Below are 16,061 nucleotides of genomic sequence, written 5' to 3'. Positions count from 1 at the left end.
AGATCATAATAAATCCACAAGTAATAATGACTGACTGGCTTGTTAACATAAATCTATTGTTGTACTATACAGCAAATATGTACTATTTAAAAAGCATGTACATTTAAACAAATAACCTTACTAAACCATTTTTACAAAAAAAAAAACCTTTCTGTTCTTGTGAAAGGAAAATTCTATTAAGGGGTTATGACCTTGTTAGTATATGTGTAAGCAAATAAAAATTCTATAGGCTTCTATACTAGCTTGCTGGGTCAGGGCTTTGAACAATAGAGAGGCAAGCTGTCTTTGTCTCTTGCTAGGTATAAATGTAACTTGGTCAGACAGGCAGTATATCAGTTCAAAAACAGTTCTCTGAAGACCTGAATCACTGCAATCAACATGGGCAAGGTAGGAAACAGAGCTGTTAGTCATTAATCAGCCTATATTTAATTTCTAATGGTGAGCATGAATGTAAAATTGGTCATTTGGTTAATCATCATACTTTTTTCAGATCATCTTCTACGAGGACAGGAACTTCCAGGGTCGTTCCTATGAGTGCATGAGTGACTGCGCCGACATGTCCACCTACCTGAGCAGGTGTCACTCCTGCAGGGTGGAGAGTGGCTGCTTCATGGTCTACGACCGCCCCAACTACATGGGAAACCAGTATTTCATGAGGAGGGGCGAGTACGCTGACTATATGAGCATGATGGGCATGAGCGGCGGTATCAGGTCTTGTCGTATGATCCCCATGGTAGGTGTAAAACACCCAAAGTAATCTTACTTCCACGTAATACTTTTGGGGGGGGGAGGGAATTAACATCATTTTTATGTTAATTTTTTTTTTTGGTCTTGTGTCTATAAAACAGTACAGAGGTCAGTTCAGGATGAGGATCTACGAGAGGGAGAACTTCGGAGGCCAGATGTATGAGCTGATGGATGACTGCGATAGCATCATGGATCGCTACCGCATGTCTGAGTGCATGTCCTGCCACGTGATGGACGGCCACTGGCTGATGTACGAGCAGGCCCACTACAGAGGCAGGATGATGTACCTGAGGCCCGGAGAGTACAGGAGCTTCAGGGAGATGGGCATGGGAGGCATGAGGTTCATGAGCATGAGGCGTATCATGGACATGTGCTAATTTTACATTTTGGCATCAATAAATGATATAACTTTCTAAATTCTTGTGTCGTGACATTTATTTTCATTATAGTGTGACCATTTTTAAGCTAATTTATACTGAATGGAAACACATTATGTGTCAGTGGCAACCCCTCAAAGGACTGGATTCTCCAAGAGATTCAATTACCACCTGTTTCTATTCCACTGATCTGATTTGTTGAAGTCAGCCATAGTAGACGGTGATAGATGAATATTCATGCAGTCTGCAGTATTTTTTATAAGTGCCTTTTAAAGTTACAATTTCCAAAAGCCAATTCTGGCTTGGTCCTGTGTAACAAACTGCATGTGGTATTTCTTATAAGTGCTTTTGCTTTACCAACATCAAACACCCCTCTTGCATTTATGTTCCTCATGTTGATTATTTGGTCCAGAGGGTGAGTATCCTGCACTGTAAATATAATTCTGACTTTATTGCTTCACCCCACTGCATGGCAAGTTGATATTGGTGGCATGTCCTCCCACACATCACCAGCTTGTTAATTTCCCCCCGAGGAAGCACTTTAGCCAAATTACAGAACAGTGTTGTGGAGCTGTTCATAGCTTGCAAGTGCTTCTCCACTATATGAAGCAGAGCTCCAGCAGCTGACAGAACCTGATTATTACCCCAACACAGAATACTTTTACGATGTAAGATCTTTCACATTGCCATCTCACTAGGTGAAGGACTGGATACATTCTACTAATGTGCAACTGTGTGTCAATGGGAGAAGGAAATATTGAGAATATTTTTTCCCTTGTACACAACAAAAGGAAAAGGGAAATGAAACATTTAATTCCATTTCCATTTTATTTCTTTAGTGCCACATCACATCAACAGTCACCTCAGTGTGATTTATATTATAAGGTAAAGTATAATTACAGTGAAAATCCAACAATGAAAACACGCCTATGATCAATCGCAGTGGGAGGGGAAAATTACCTTTTAACAGAAAGAAACCTCCAGGAGAACCAGGCTCAGGGAGGGGCAGTCATCTGACACGACCAGTTAGGGGTGAGGGGAGAGAGACAGGACAAAGGGACATACTGTGGAAGAGAGCCAGAGATTAGAAATAACTAATTATTAAATGCAGAATGACATATAAATACATAGAGAGGTGAGTGAAGAAGAAATACTCAGTGCATCATGGGAACCCCCCATCAACCTAGGTCTATTGCAACATAACTAAGGGACTTTTCAGGGTCACCTGATCCAGCCCTAACTATAAGCTTGATCAATAAGGAACATTTTATAGCTAAAAGTAGAGAGCGTCTGTCTCCCAAATCCAAACTGGGAGCTCGTTCCTCAAAAGAGGGGCCTGAAAACTGAAGGCTCTGCCTCCCATTCTACTTTAAAATGCCCTACGAACCACAGGTAAGCCAGCAGTCTGAGAGTGAAGTGGGCTCTTTAAGATAAGATGGGGCCTGATAATTCAAGACCATGTATGTGAGAAGAAGGATTTTAAATTCAATTCTGTATTTAACAGGGAGTCACTGAAGAGAAGCCAATATGAGAGAAATCTGCTCTCTCTTTCTAGTCCCTGTCAGTACTTTAGCTGCAGCATTTTGGATCAAATGAAGTACCTAGAAGTAATAAATGCATGAATTAGGTTTTCACCATTACTCTGAGACCAGATGTTTCTCATTTTAGAAATATTGTGCAAATGCATATTTGTTTAAATGTGCACTGAAGGACATATCCTGGTCAGAAATTACTCTAAGAATCATCACAGTGTTACCGGAGGCCAAGGTAATGCCAAATATCTGGTTAGACACCATGTTTCTAAGGTTTGTAGGGACGTACAATAACTTCAGCTTTATCTGAATTTAGAAGCAGGAAATTTGAGGTCATCTGGGCCTTTATGTCTTTAAGACATTCCTGCAGTTTAATTTACTGGTGTGCGTGATCTGGCTTCATGGATAGATAAAGCTGGGTGTCATCTGCATAGCAATGAAAATGTATGCTATACCTTCTAATAACAATGCCTAAAGGAAGTATGTATAATGTAAATAGCACTTGTCCTAGGACAAAACCCTGTGGAACTCCAAAAATTAACCTTAGTGTCTGAAGAAGACTTGCCATTTACATAAACAAATTGGAGTCTATTAGATAGATATGACTCAAACCACTGCAGAATTTTTGAGATAAAAGAAAGGTTGGATATAAGACTGTAATTAGCTAAAATTGTTATAACTCAACCACATTGTAGGGTTTTCAAGCACAAGGTCATGACAAAGCATCTCAATCTGATCTAAGTCTGGATTCTGAGTAGCTCACTTCAAAACCTTCATTTTGTTTTTTGAGTGATTCAGAGGAGGACTTGCTGGCACCACTGAACTGCACTTGAGCTTCAGAGCATATACATTTTTACAGAGGGGTCAGGTAGGTTTGGGTTATGTTTTCTTTCCCTTAATAAATGAAATCATCATTTAAAATCTCCATTTTGTATTTACTTGGGTTATCTTGGTCAAAAATTAAAATGTTTTTGATGATCTATTGCATTTACAGTTTAGGAACTACAGGCATTTTTATACACAATCAGAGGTTTAATATAATTGACAAAACAACATAATTTGAAATATGTTTAATTTTAATACTTGGATATTGCGATATGTGCCTATACCGTAACACTGCCTCCACCAAGTTAGACAGATAATGTGATATGCTTTGGATCATGAGCTGGTCCTCTCCTTCTCCATACTTTTCTCTTCAAACCATTCTGTTACAGGTTTCATGTGCCCAAAGAATTTTTTTTCAAAACCTGCAGGCTCTTTTAGATGCTGATCTTCCTATTCTTAAGTGTAAACAGTGGTTTGCAGCCTACAATAAACCCTTTGTATTTCAGGAAAGCATCTCTTGATTGTAGACTTTGATAACAGTACACCAATGGTACTCCTCTTGACAGTTTTCTTCACTTAGTGAGATGTGACGGGCACATCTGGTTAAAGGACATTTAACATTTTTACATTAGTGAGAGCATATGTATATATTTGAGTCTGTATGCATATGTTTCAGAATTCATCACAGTACAGAAACAGCATTAGTGAAGGTTACAAATGATCTTCTTAGAGCCTCTGACAGTGGACTCATCTCTGTGCTTGTCCTGTTGGACCTCAGTGCAGCTTTTGATACTGTTGACCATAACATTTTATTACAGAGATTAGAGCTTGCTATAGGTATTAAAGGTACTGCACTGCAGTGGTTTGAATCATATTTATCTCATAGACTCCAATTTGTTCATGTAAATGGGGAGTCTTCTTCACACACTAAGGTTAATTATGGAGTTCCACAGGGTTCTGTGCTAGGACCAATTTTATTTACATTATACATGCTTCCCTTAGGCAGTATTATTAGAAAGCACTGCATCAATTTTCATTGTTATGCAGATGATACTCAGCTTTACCTATCAATGAAGCCAGATGACAAACATCAACTAGTTAAACTGCAGGAATGTCTTAAAGATATTAAGGCCTGGATGACCTCTAATTTCCTGCTTCTAAATTCAGATAAAACTGAAATTCTTGTTCTCGACCCCACAAATCTTAGAAACATGGTGTCTAACCAGATACTTACTCTGGATGGCATTACTTTGGCCTCCAGTAACACTGTGAGAAATCTTGGAGTCATTTTTGACCAGGATATGTCCTTCAATGCACATATTAAACAAATATGTAGGACCGCTTTTTTGCATTTGCGCAATATTTCTAAAATTAGAAACATCCTTTCTCAGAGTGATGCTGAAAAGCTCATTCATGCATTTATTACTTCTAGGCTGGATTATTGTAATTCATTATTATCAGGCTGTCCTAAAAGCTTTCTGAAAAGCCTTCAGCTGATCCAAAATGCTGCAGCTAGAGTACTGACAGGGACTAGAAAGAGAGAGCAGATTTCTCCCATATTGGCTTCTCTTCATTGGCTCCCTGTTAAATCTAGAATAGAATTTAAAATTCTTCTCCTCATCTACAAGGTCTTGAATAATCAGGCACCATCTTATCTCAAAGACCTCATAGTACCATATCACCCCAACAGAGCACTTCGCTCTCAGACTGCTGGCTTACTTGTGGTTCCTAGGATACTTAAGAGTAGAATGGGAGGCAGAGCCTTCAGCTTTCAGGCGCCTCTTCTGTGGAACCAGCTTCCAGTTGGATTCGGGAGACAGACACCCTCTCTATTTTTAAGATTAGGCTTAAAACTTTCCTTTATGATAAAGCTTATAGTTAGGGCTGGATCAGGTGACCCTGAACCATCCCTTAGTTATGCTGCTATAGGCCTAGTCTGCTGGGGGGTTCACATAATGCACTGTTTCTCATTCACCTTATTTACTTTGTTTATACTCCACTCTGCATTTAATCATTAATTGATATTAATGTCTGGCTCTCTTCCACAGCATGTCTTTCTCTCCCCTCAGCCCAACCGGTCGCGGCAGATGACTGCCCCTCCCTGAGCCTGGTTCTGCTGGAGGTTTCTTCCTGTTAAAAGGGAGTTTTTCCTTTCCACTGTCGCCAAATGCTGCTCATAGGGGGTCGTTTTGACTGTTGGGTTTTCTCTGTATTATTGTAGGGTCTTTACCCACAATACAAAGCGCCTTGAGGCGACAGTTTGTTGTGATTTGGCGCTATATAAATAAAATTGAATTGAATTGAATTGAATTGAATTGAATGTTTCACCCTGTGTGGATAAAAAAATAACAAATTCAAAAATTAATTGAAACTTGTGCACCCAAAAGTCATTAAAGATGTATGCTGTACAATCATTCCACCCTTGAAACAGAGCAGTTCAAAGAAATCAATAAAAGCCCAAAATTGCCATGACATTCATGCTCAGGATGAGTGGATGTTACCCTCTGACTTCGACTGTAAACACAGTTACCTTTGGTCTGTCTTTTTAACAGCATTAATTAATGTAAACAGTTAATAGAATATAATATTTACCCCACCCATTGTTTTTGATATGTCCAGTGTGTGTCTGTTTGTTTGTTAATATTACAACAAAACGACCAGTGGCCATTACCACCTAGATCACCTGATTACATTTTTGCCATAATTGGGTCAAGGTCAGAGGTCAACTTTTCTGAAAATCTTGTGAACATGATAACTCAAGAATGATGTCACCTAGGATGTTTAAATTCACACCATAGATGTGTAGATCTTGGAAAAATCTTGGCCCAGTTTGAATCTCAGTGACCTTGACTTGAAGGACAATAGGGCCTGTGTGTTATCTCGGTGATTCAATGTTTGGAGAGTGACACGTTTGTGAAACAGACAACGGTTAAATCATCTAAAATGTCTGCCGGGGAGGGGTTTGTTGCGCCAGGCAATACTTGCTGTAGATGTGTTGCTGGTGGCCTGGTGGATGTTTAGAGGTTAAAGTTTAGGGAAAGAGTCTTACTGTAGCTACACTTTTATCTGTGATTTTCAGTTACTTGGCACTGACAAATGGGAATATTATAAACAAAGGCTAAAATGCATGTAAAAGAGTTGATTTGAAAGGTTACTTCTTCTAGTTCCTGACCACTCGCTTACTGGACTTGCAGCCGAAATCTCTCAAACATCTATGCTGCCACAAGCACAAAAAAACACATTACCATCTCAAATCATAGTACCGTATTTTCCGGAGTATAAGTCGCACTTTTTTTCATAGTTTGGCTGGGGGTGCGACCTATACTCCGGAGCGACGTATATGTGACATTTATAACACATGAACCAAAATACTCCAGCCACTTGACATCTCCGTGAACTGCAGCTTTAAGGCAGTCTTGCGTAACCTGTGGGCGCAGTGGATGATGGACGGAGAGCACAGCTTAACGGCAACTGGGAGAATGCACCACCCAACTTTCCTGGAAGTCATTGGATGGATCAAGAAAACATGGGCTTCAGTGACAACCAAACCATCCTGTTGGGATTCAGAAAGGCTGGAATAATTGGAACTGCAGCTGACGACGAGTCTGACTAACGCGACACAGAAGAGGAAGCGGCGCTTCGTCTACGGAGTGTACGGAATTGTTTAGAAGTGACACCGAGGATGAAGAATTCAATGGATTGATGGTTTGGTTAACTTGTTAGTATGTTCTTTATGCTATGGTTATCTGAATAACTTAATGTTACGTTAACATACCGAACACGTGTTCGTTGTGCGTCATGTAGCTGAATGTGCTACGTTAGCATAACGTAGGCGTAACCGTGTTCGTCCTGTTCTTTAATCCATTATTATTTTAAATTGCCGTTCAAGATGGAATTTCTGCTCTGGGTCTCGGATTCTATCAACCCCCCCCCCCCAAAAAAAAGTGCGACTTATAGTCCAGTGCGACCTATATATGTTTTTTCTTCATTTTCTTCATTTTTTGGCTGGTGCGACCTATACTCCGGAGCGACGTATAGTCCGAAAAATACGGTACTTGCATTCATTTTGCAAAATGCAAGCCTAACCCTAGTTTCATTGGTGACCTGGTTAATCTAAAAAGGTTAAGATTGAATTGTTTTATGTCCTGTAGATATCATTTACATAGAATAATAACTTTCAGCTTGCTTTAAAAAAAAGACCCATTTAATTCCAATAGACAAGACCTCATGATGTCTTAATACTGCCTACTTTCACATTTTTGTTGTTGTTTTTGAGGGTTTTTTTTTACAGTGCCTTACTCAAATAATAAACTCCTTAGAGTTATTTTGCTCTTAAGTGCGTCATATGATTGATGTGTTAATATCAGTTTCAACTAGCGCCTTTAGGCAATTGTTGTGATTTGGTACTCCATAAATAAAATTGAATTGAACTGTATTTATGTTTCAGTAGCAGTTTTTGTTTCACTGGCACTTAAATGTTAATTGTGTAGTGCCAGGTCAAAACAATATAGACAGAAACCCTACAATCAATGATTATGCAATCCCCAATAAGCAGTTTCTTGGTGACAGCTGGGTCTTGCCCCTGTAGCCCAGAAAAAAAGGAGAGTGGGATTATGGATGCGCCCTTGTGATGAAGCAATTTTTTACTGTCACGTGTTGATTTATCTACCTATTTTTTACCAGTTTACATTACATTTTATGTAAGTAGCACAAGCATACATTTTTGTGAAACACTAATAGCCCGAAGTGTGGGCTGAAATAAACAACTTCAATGGGTGCCAATTACCTAAAATGTCCTTATAGCTGTGTGTCACACATTTACGGTGCATTCTGAAACATGCTTGTGTGCAGCTTTAAATGCTAAAGAATTGTTTTTGTTAAGGTAGATAAAATGCTTTTATTAATTACATTAATGAATTTTTTTTTAGTCCAGAAATGTAACATCATGAACCTGATAAAAAGAAAAATGGCTGGCTGATTTATGTTCACACTTGAGAGCAATTCTTTTATGCAATAAATAATACAGATGTGCATTATATATTGCCATGTGAGACTATCATGGTCACACAATAGGATACTCATGTCCATAAATTTCCCACTTACAATTCAGAGGGCCTTACACAGTGTTTTGAATGGTTTTTTTTTTAAAAAAGGACTATTGTCTGTTTCGCTGTATTGTAACTGCAAAAAATGCTCATTGTGTTGAGTTCCCTATGGAAAAATCCATTCTAAAGTTTTCTAGGGGATCTGGTCACATGGATATGTAACAACTGTCCCTCAGCACTCTATAGGCCTCTATACCATGTTGCTGGGTCAGGGCTTTACACAATGGGAGCCACAGATTCTTTGGGTTCAGTCAGGTATAAAAGTAACAGTTAAAACAGGACCATCATCAGTGTAGCACACGCACAGTTTTCCGAAAAAGGAATACATTGACTGTGACCATGGGCAGGGTATGCACACTTACCTCATTAATTACTCTCATTATCAGTTTAATTTCATATTATTTTGAGCCTAATTGCTAACTTATGTCTGTCATGTCTAGCTTCAAATTAATGTACTGCTTTTTTTTCAGATCATCTTCTACGAGGACAGGAACTTCCAGGGGCGCTCCTATGAGTGCATGAGCGACTGCTCTGACATGTCCAACTACCTGAGCAGGTGTCACTCATGCAGGGTGGAGAGCGGCTGTTTCATGGTCTATGACCGTCCCAACTTCATGGGAAACCAGTATTTCATGAGGAGGGGCGAGTACGCTGACTACATGAGCATGATGGGCATGAGGGACTGCATCAGGTCTTGCCGCATGATCCCCATGGTAGGTTACAAACACTACATTGCTGTTATTTGATTAGGATGTAATGGGTTTAAAAACATCCTTTACATTTAATGTCTAATATTTTTTCTAACAGCACAGAGGCCAGTTCAGGATGAGGATCTATGAGAGGGAGAACTTCGGAGGTCAGATGTACGAGCTGATGGATGACTGCGACAACATCATGGATCGCTACCGCATGTCTGACTGCATGTCCTGCAACGTGATGGACGGCCACTGGCTGATGTACGAGCAGCCCCACTACAGAGGCAGGATGATGTACCTGAGGCCTGGAGAGTACAGGAGCTTCAGGGACATGGGAATGGGAGGCATGAGGTTCATGAGCATGAGGCGTATTATGGACATGTAAAAACAAGTGAACAAGTAAATAAAACCTTTGACAAGATGTTTCTGTCTGATGAGTTGATTCTTATCAATTTAGTAGATTTGCCACTCTTGTATCATGTCCAGTGATTTTAGCACACTGCACCTACATATTTGGCATCAATACTGGATGAACAACCAGGTATGGGCTCATCTTACTTTGCTATTTCATAAAAAAAAGTGCAACCCCAATTCTGAAAACCCTGGGATGCTGTGTAAAATCTACATAAAAAAACAGAATGCAATGATCTCAAATCTCATAAACCAATATTTTATTCACAATTGAACAAATGTACTATTTTAAGAGCAATATTAGCTCATTTTGAATTTGACAGCAGCAACACATCTCAAAAAGTTGGGACAGGGGCAACAAAAGGCTGGACAAGTAAGTGATACTAAAAAGAAGCAGCTTGACGAACATTTTGCAGCTTTTTAGGTTCATTTGAAACAGGTCACTAACATGACTGGGTTTAGGTACAGTTTCTCAGACTAAAGATGAGCAAACGTTCACCAATCTGCACCAATCTTATGATCCCATCCCAGATGTTACAATTTCCATTCACCCCTGGTTTCAGGTGATCAAAATAGCTCACATGATGGTGGGGAGGGACAGTGTTTTGTTGATAAGAGATGAAACATCTTTGCAAACCTAAAGAAGTCCAGTTGCTTTCCTTTTCAAGCTCTCAACAGATTTGTCACAAAATGAAAAATATGACAAGGAAGACCCCAAAGCAGCTGGAGTTCTACATCAAAGAACAATGAGACAATGTTGCTCTCCCCAAAGTCCAGCAACTGTTCTTAAGGGGGGGAGGGCAACACAGTGGTAAACAAGCCCCAGTCCCAACTTCCTTGTGATATGTTGCTGCCATCAAATTCAAATATTTTTCTTAAGATAGTACATTGTGCATGACATTTGTCTTAAAATTGTATGTTTTTGCAAGTCATTGCATTGTATTTTTATTTACATTTTACACAGCCCAGCTTTTGGGGGAACTGGGTTTGTACAAAGCAGGACAGATTTCAGGGTGCACAAGTGAAATGGAGTTGCAGAGTGAGTGCAGCATGTTTCCATTTGTTTGTTTGTTTTATTTTTGAGTGCAGTTGTGCTTTAAATATAATTAATGAGCTACTTCTAGTTCCAAAGAGATATAAAAGGCATCTATCAGTTCTGACTTGCATAAGTCCATGTGTTCCAAAATCATCTTAAAATTTAGCCCCAGTGAGGTCAGTCTCACCCATGTTACTGACTTTTCTTTGACACTTCTGTTTGGTTCATCAAATGCACTAAAGATGTTCTGTCAGCTGCAAAGGCCCAAAACAAAACTGGTGTATGATATAATCACAGAGTACACAAAATGACACTTTCAAAGGTCTTTGGCAGGTTAGAATTCATTTGTCTTCAGCATAAGACGTGGTAACTGTGCAGTTACTGGCCAGATAATCATTCCCAAATATTGAATCAGATATCTCCATGACCATTTGATCTTTCTGCTGGTAATGGTCAAAAGGTCAATGCACTCCACCAGCACTGTGTTAACATTGTCAGGAGTATGAATCAAAATGCTTTTGTTAATCCAGATCTTTGTCAACCACTTTAATGGCACCACCGTCAGTCCACACAAAATAATAAGATCTAACTGGTTGACAGTTTGCAACTCCAATCAGTGACCCATCTCCAACTTTGGATTAAAGGTGTGTAGGCCTACTATATGAAAAGAAAGAAAGAAAGAAAGAAAGAAAGAAAGAAAGAAAGAAAGAAACTGTGACCCTTCATTTAGTTGTTGTTAACAACATGGCCTCATTTACAAATATGAGTGCAGAAATGTTCTTAATATGGGAGAAGATTTGCCTACTGTACATCAGTGAATCAGAATCATTCTAAAATTATGGGCACATGTGTGGTATTTCCCATCAGCACACTGCAATGCCCCCACCTCATTAAAAAAAGGATCTTGAGGTATATCATGAAAAAAATGGTAAGGCTGTTGGAAAAGAGAAGCCTAAAGTAAGAAAGCAGAAGAATTCAAAAGAACTCAGAAAGCACAAAGACCAAACCTAACCTGCAACCTGCAGGAGAAGTTGCTGGTGTCTTTTTAACGATGCTTTAGGTGCCATAACACTGCATCTCTACGTGGTATCCCAGCAGCTCAGCCGCAGATTGGAAAGTCTTTCAGAGGACAGTAAACTTCACAAAATCATTAGCTGCACACAGAAAAGCTTCTCCAAAGTTTCTCTTGGTTAAAGTGCATAACCCTGATATCAACTGGTCAAAATCAAAGCTCATTGGATAGAGTACTTAATGTCCTTCTACATTTTTACGATCTACGCTTACTCCAGGAGATGGTGCCATTCAGTCCTGTGTGCCTGAACCCTAAGATTTAGCTTCTATACCAAATCATGATTCTCCTTAGGTAAATCATGATTTGGCTGAGGTATTTCACAAAGATTTAGCCTTATCCTTGCATCTATATCACCCCTTAAATACTGCAGTTGGTACCATTCTCCCTTCAAGGCAACTACAATCTTTCTCATCCAGAACTAGAAGCCATGTATCTCTGATTCTCTGACAGAAGGAATAATCACACCCTCTTCTTCTCCAGTTGCTGGATTCCTCTTTGTAGAGAAGAAGTATAAGATGCATCCATGCATTGAGGGCCAAACAGCAACACAGTAAAGAATAAGTACCCATTATACTACTAATTAGTCCTGCTTTTGAGCCACTGTGTTTTCTAACTGGATTATTGGGTCACGTGAGAGAGGGGGACATTCCTCTGAGACGCTTCCAGTATTTTGTCATGCCTTTTGGTTTAACCAACACCCCTGCTTTTTTCAGCCCTAGTAAATGATGTTCTCTGCAGAGACAAGAGATGAAAGGAGATTTTGGCATGAGGCTCAGTGTGTTTTGTATTGAGTGTCCAAAAGTTTCCTAAAAAAATTCACATATTCCAGATTTTTTTCATATTCCTTTTTTATTCCTGATATATTTATAAATGTTGATATTGTTAAAACTTTAAAGTGTGTACAGAAACATTTTTATAAACAAACAGTAGTAGAAACCATACAGAGTATTATAATTATATCATTGTACAATTATAATACCCTCATAATTTGATTCATTTTCTGTTATAAATATATACAGTTTGTTTATATGCAGTCTTAGTACGGGTAGCTGTCAATGGACTTCTTCAGTTGTCAGTTTCAGATCATTGTTAAAACTTTGTTTCCCTGAGGCTTCTCTTTATTCTTTTCAAGTCTTCATACCTGATAAAATGGAAAAAATGACCTGAATGAATTATTTACATTAGTGAGAGTGGGATCTCTGGTGTGTGTAGGCTTGCACTAATTATAAACGCCAGTGTTTGACAGCTCTGATCAGACAAACAAATGTGGTGGATGGGGTTGGGGTGCTTTTGGTGACATCACCGACCTAGTTGCTCAGTCTCCTTTAATCTCTTGCTCTGGGATTAACTCAACCATTTACTCTTCTTCTATATCAACAACATCCTGATTTTTTCCCACAAACATAAGGAACATCATTAGCATTGGTACCGATTAGAACACAAGTAGTCAAAGCTGAATAGTGTGAATTTCATGTGCCCTCAGTGAGTTTCTTGGAATGTCATCGTGAGTGGGTAGAAAACGACCAACCAGTAGAAAGTTAAAGCAGTCTGAGAAAGGTTCTGTCCTGCTAACTAACATCTGCCACAGATTCATTTGGTAAATGGACTGGTTCTTATATAGCACTTTTCTACTCTTACTGAGCACTCAAAGTGCTCATACAACACATTTGCATTCAACCATTCACACAAGAACTTCCAGGTGTATCTAAGCTAAGTGCTTACTGTCTAACATTCACACACATTCATACTCCAACACTTGCATCGAAGAGCAACTTGGGGTTCAGTATCTTGCCAAGGCTACTTTGGCATGCTTCCAATTAGTAGGTGACCTGGTCTACCTCCTGAGCCACAGCCACCCCATTTGTGACTTTAGCAGGGTTGCATGCGCATTGGGAAGACTCACCTCAGTGAAAATCCCTTCCACTTTGTACACAGCTGCTGGCATTCAGGCATTCACCACCCTTAAAAGGAGATTCACCTGTCCTTGTCCAGCCTGTCCTTGTCCAGCCAGATCCCTTTTATTAGTTGATTGTCAAGGCAGATGCTTCTGTTTCCAGAGTAGGTGCTTGTTTTTTCCTCAGTAATCTGATAACAAGGTGCACCCCTGTGCCTTCTTTTCTTGCAATTTCTCACAGTACAAAATAAGTGTGATATTAAGAATCATGAGTTATTGACTGTGAAGTTGCCCTTGCAGGTCAGAAAACCCTGGCTGGGGGCGCCTGGGTGGCTTAGTGGTGAAGCCGGCGACCACATGCATATGCCGCAATGCGGCGTGGGTTCGCGTCCTGGCCTGTTGCCAATTTGCCCGCATGTCTTCCCCTGTATCTTTCCCCATTTCCTGTCTCTCTCCACTGCTAACAAAAGCTGCTGTGGCCAAAAATGCAAAAAAAAAAAAGAAAACCCTGGCTTGGGGGGAGCTGAACGTTCATTTAGGGCTGAATCAAGTGACTCTGAACCATCCTTTAATTATGCTGCAGTAGGTCTATGCTGAATGCTTGCTCATAGGGGGGTTGGGTTTTCTCTGTAATTATTGTAGGGTCTTTACCTTACAAAATAAAACACCTTGAGGCAACTGTTGTGATTTGGCACTCACTCACTTAGGAAACTGAGGCAGTGGTCCATCATGCCCACTTAGATGAGTCTGACCCTTAAGGTGGACCCTTCAATTGCCTTTTTGTTCCTACTGCAGTCTGCTCTCAAATAATTCACGGGAAACACACTGCCAACCTGTCAACCAGGTATCCAAAGAACAATCAGCTTTCGCAAGAGAATTTTCTTATGGCCCACTCTGGAGAAAGTAATGGACTACCTCTTATATAGCGCTTTTCTACTCAGTCAGAGCACTCAAAGCGCTTACACAACACATTTTACCCATGCACTCCCATTCATACAAGCACTTCCATGTTTCTACTAAGCCAAGTGCTTTTAATTAACTAACATTCACACACATTCATACTCCAACGGGATGGTCAGAGAGCAACTTGGGGTTAAGTATCTTGCCCAAGGATACATTGGCATGTAGCCTGGAGTAGCCAGGAATCGAACCGCTGACTTTCCGATCAGTAGGTGACCTGCTCTACCTACTGAGCTACAGCCACCCCGTCACGTGTCTTTTCCAAGACTGTTACCCACCCACACTTGGCCTTAGTCAAACTTTGCTTTAGATTTTGTATCTGGTCTAACACGCTCCATTGTGAACACAGACATTCTCACCATTATGTTCACTAAGGCAGGCCACTTTGTGGCTCTTCCCAAATTGCCTACAGGCCAGCAAACAATTATAGTTCATTGTTCATTGTGTTTTCAGATGACACACTGCGGGTCAGGAAGTAGAGCAGGTCATCTACTAATCAGAAGGTTGGTGGTTCAATCCCTGGCTGCTCCAGTCTACATGCTAAAGTATCCTTGGGGCAAGATACTGAACCCCAAGTTCCTCCTGATGCATTCACTGGAGTGTAGGAATAGATGAATGTAATGCTGTATAAAGAGCTTTCAGTGCTCATATAGAGTAAGAAAGTGCTATATAAGAACCAGTCTATTTACCATTGGATGTAGTTTCTGATTCCGGCTCCTAGCTCACCTCCCAGGTCTGGCTTTCACTCTCAGACCAATGGCCAAATAGAAAGCATTGAATAAGAGCCTGAGGCTCTCTCCACTGCATCACTGCTGCAAATCCAACGTTTTGGAGTGCTCAGGTATCGTGTATTGAATATGCACATAACACTATGAGCTCCTCTGCTACCAGCTTATATCTGTTTAAGTCCTCTCAAAAAGAAAACACTTTTTTGCAGCCCTTGGAGGGCAGGATCACTGTCCCCTCTGTGCAACATGACCTGAGGTGCTCGAGTAAGATATGGAAATCTACCAGGGCAGCTCTCCTCATAACCTGTGACTGAAAAAAATGTCAGTAGCTGCATCAACCAATAACCTCAATTTTGAGAAATGTTTAACTTGGGACCTCCACAGCTGATTAGTTTTCTCCTAAAAGTTGCTGAAAGTCTTTGATATTGTGTGGTCTCTGATCACCATATCACTTCACGAGAACAGGAATGAATTACTATAAGAAAATCAAAAATGCAAATATCTACAAATATTGAAATGGCATGGAAAACCTGATCAGAAACTCAAACTCCAAACTCCAAACCCTTACCAAACCCAAGGACAATGACATGACGTTACTGCAACACAAAACGTAGACTTCTGAACTGATTGAATTTATGCACAGATTGGCAAATCTATTAAAATGAACTAACAAAAAATA

At 40.0% G+C, this 16,061-nt stretch overlaps 2 protein-coding genes across 2 annotated transcripts; both read left to right on the top strand.

Moving 5' to 3' along the window:
• Nucleotides 1-328: 328 nt before the first annotated feature.
• On the top strand, nt 329-1,164 carry LOC115800373 (gamma-crystallin M3-like). The gene is made up of 3 exons (XM_030757689.1): nt 329-387; nt 491-733; nt 849-1,164. Exons 1-3 carry the CDS (start codon nt 379-381, stop codon nt 1,122-1,124), a joined length of 528 nt encoding a protein of 175 aa, XP_030613549.1. The 5' UTR covers nt 329-378; the 3' UTR covers nt 1,125-1,164.
• A 7,679-nt stretch (nt 1,165-8,843) lies between these two features.
• Nucleotides 8,844-9,702, top strand: LOC115800384 (gamma-crystallin M3-like). The gene is made up of 3 exons (XM_030757706.1): nt 8,844-8,934; nt 9,057-9,299; nt 9,394-9,702. The coding sequence occupies exons 1-3, from the start codon at nt 8,926-8,928 to the stop codon at nt 9,664-9,666; spliced, it is 525 nt and encodes a 174-aa protein (XP_030613566.1). The 5' UTR covers nt 8,844-8,925; the 3' UTR covers nt 9,667-9,702.
• The last annotated feature ends 6,359 nt before the right edge of the window (nt 9,703-16,061 follow it).

Source organism: Archocentrus centrarchus, chromosome 21, assembly GCF_007364275.1.
Source record: "Archocentrus centrarchus isolate MPI-CPG fArcCen1 chromosome 21, fArcCen1, whole genome shotgun sequence".
Taxonomy (NCBI): Eukaryota; Metazoa; Chordata; class Actinopteri; order Cichliformes; family Cichlidae; genus Archocentrus; species Archocentrus centrarchus.
Note: the sequence above shows the minus strand (reverse complement) of the source record. Positions and strands in the feature narration are given on the sequence as shown.

Excerpts from the sequence above, each read along its gene's own strand:
- LOC115800373 (XM_030757689.1), top strand. Across the intron at positions 734-848 it reads CTTGTCGTATGATCCCCATG|TACAGAGGTCAGTTCAGGAT; the intron begins GTAGGTGTAAAA and ends TCTATAAAACAG.
- LOC115800384 (XM_030757706.1), top strand. Across the intron at positions 9,300-9,393 it reads CTTGCCGCATGATCCCCATG|CACAGAGGCCAGTTCAGGAT; the intron begins GTAGGTTACAAA and ends TTTTTCTAACAG.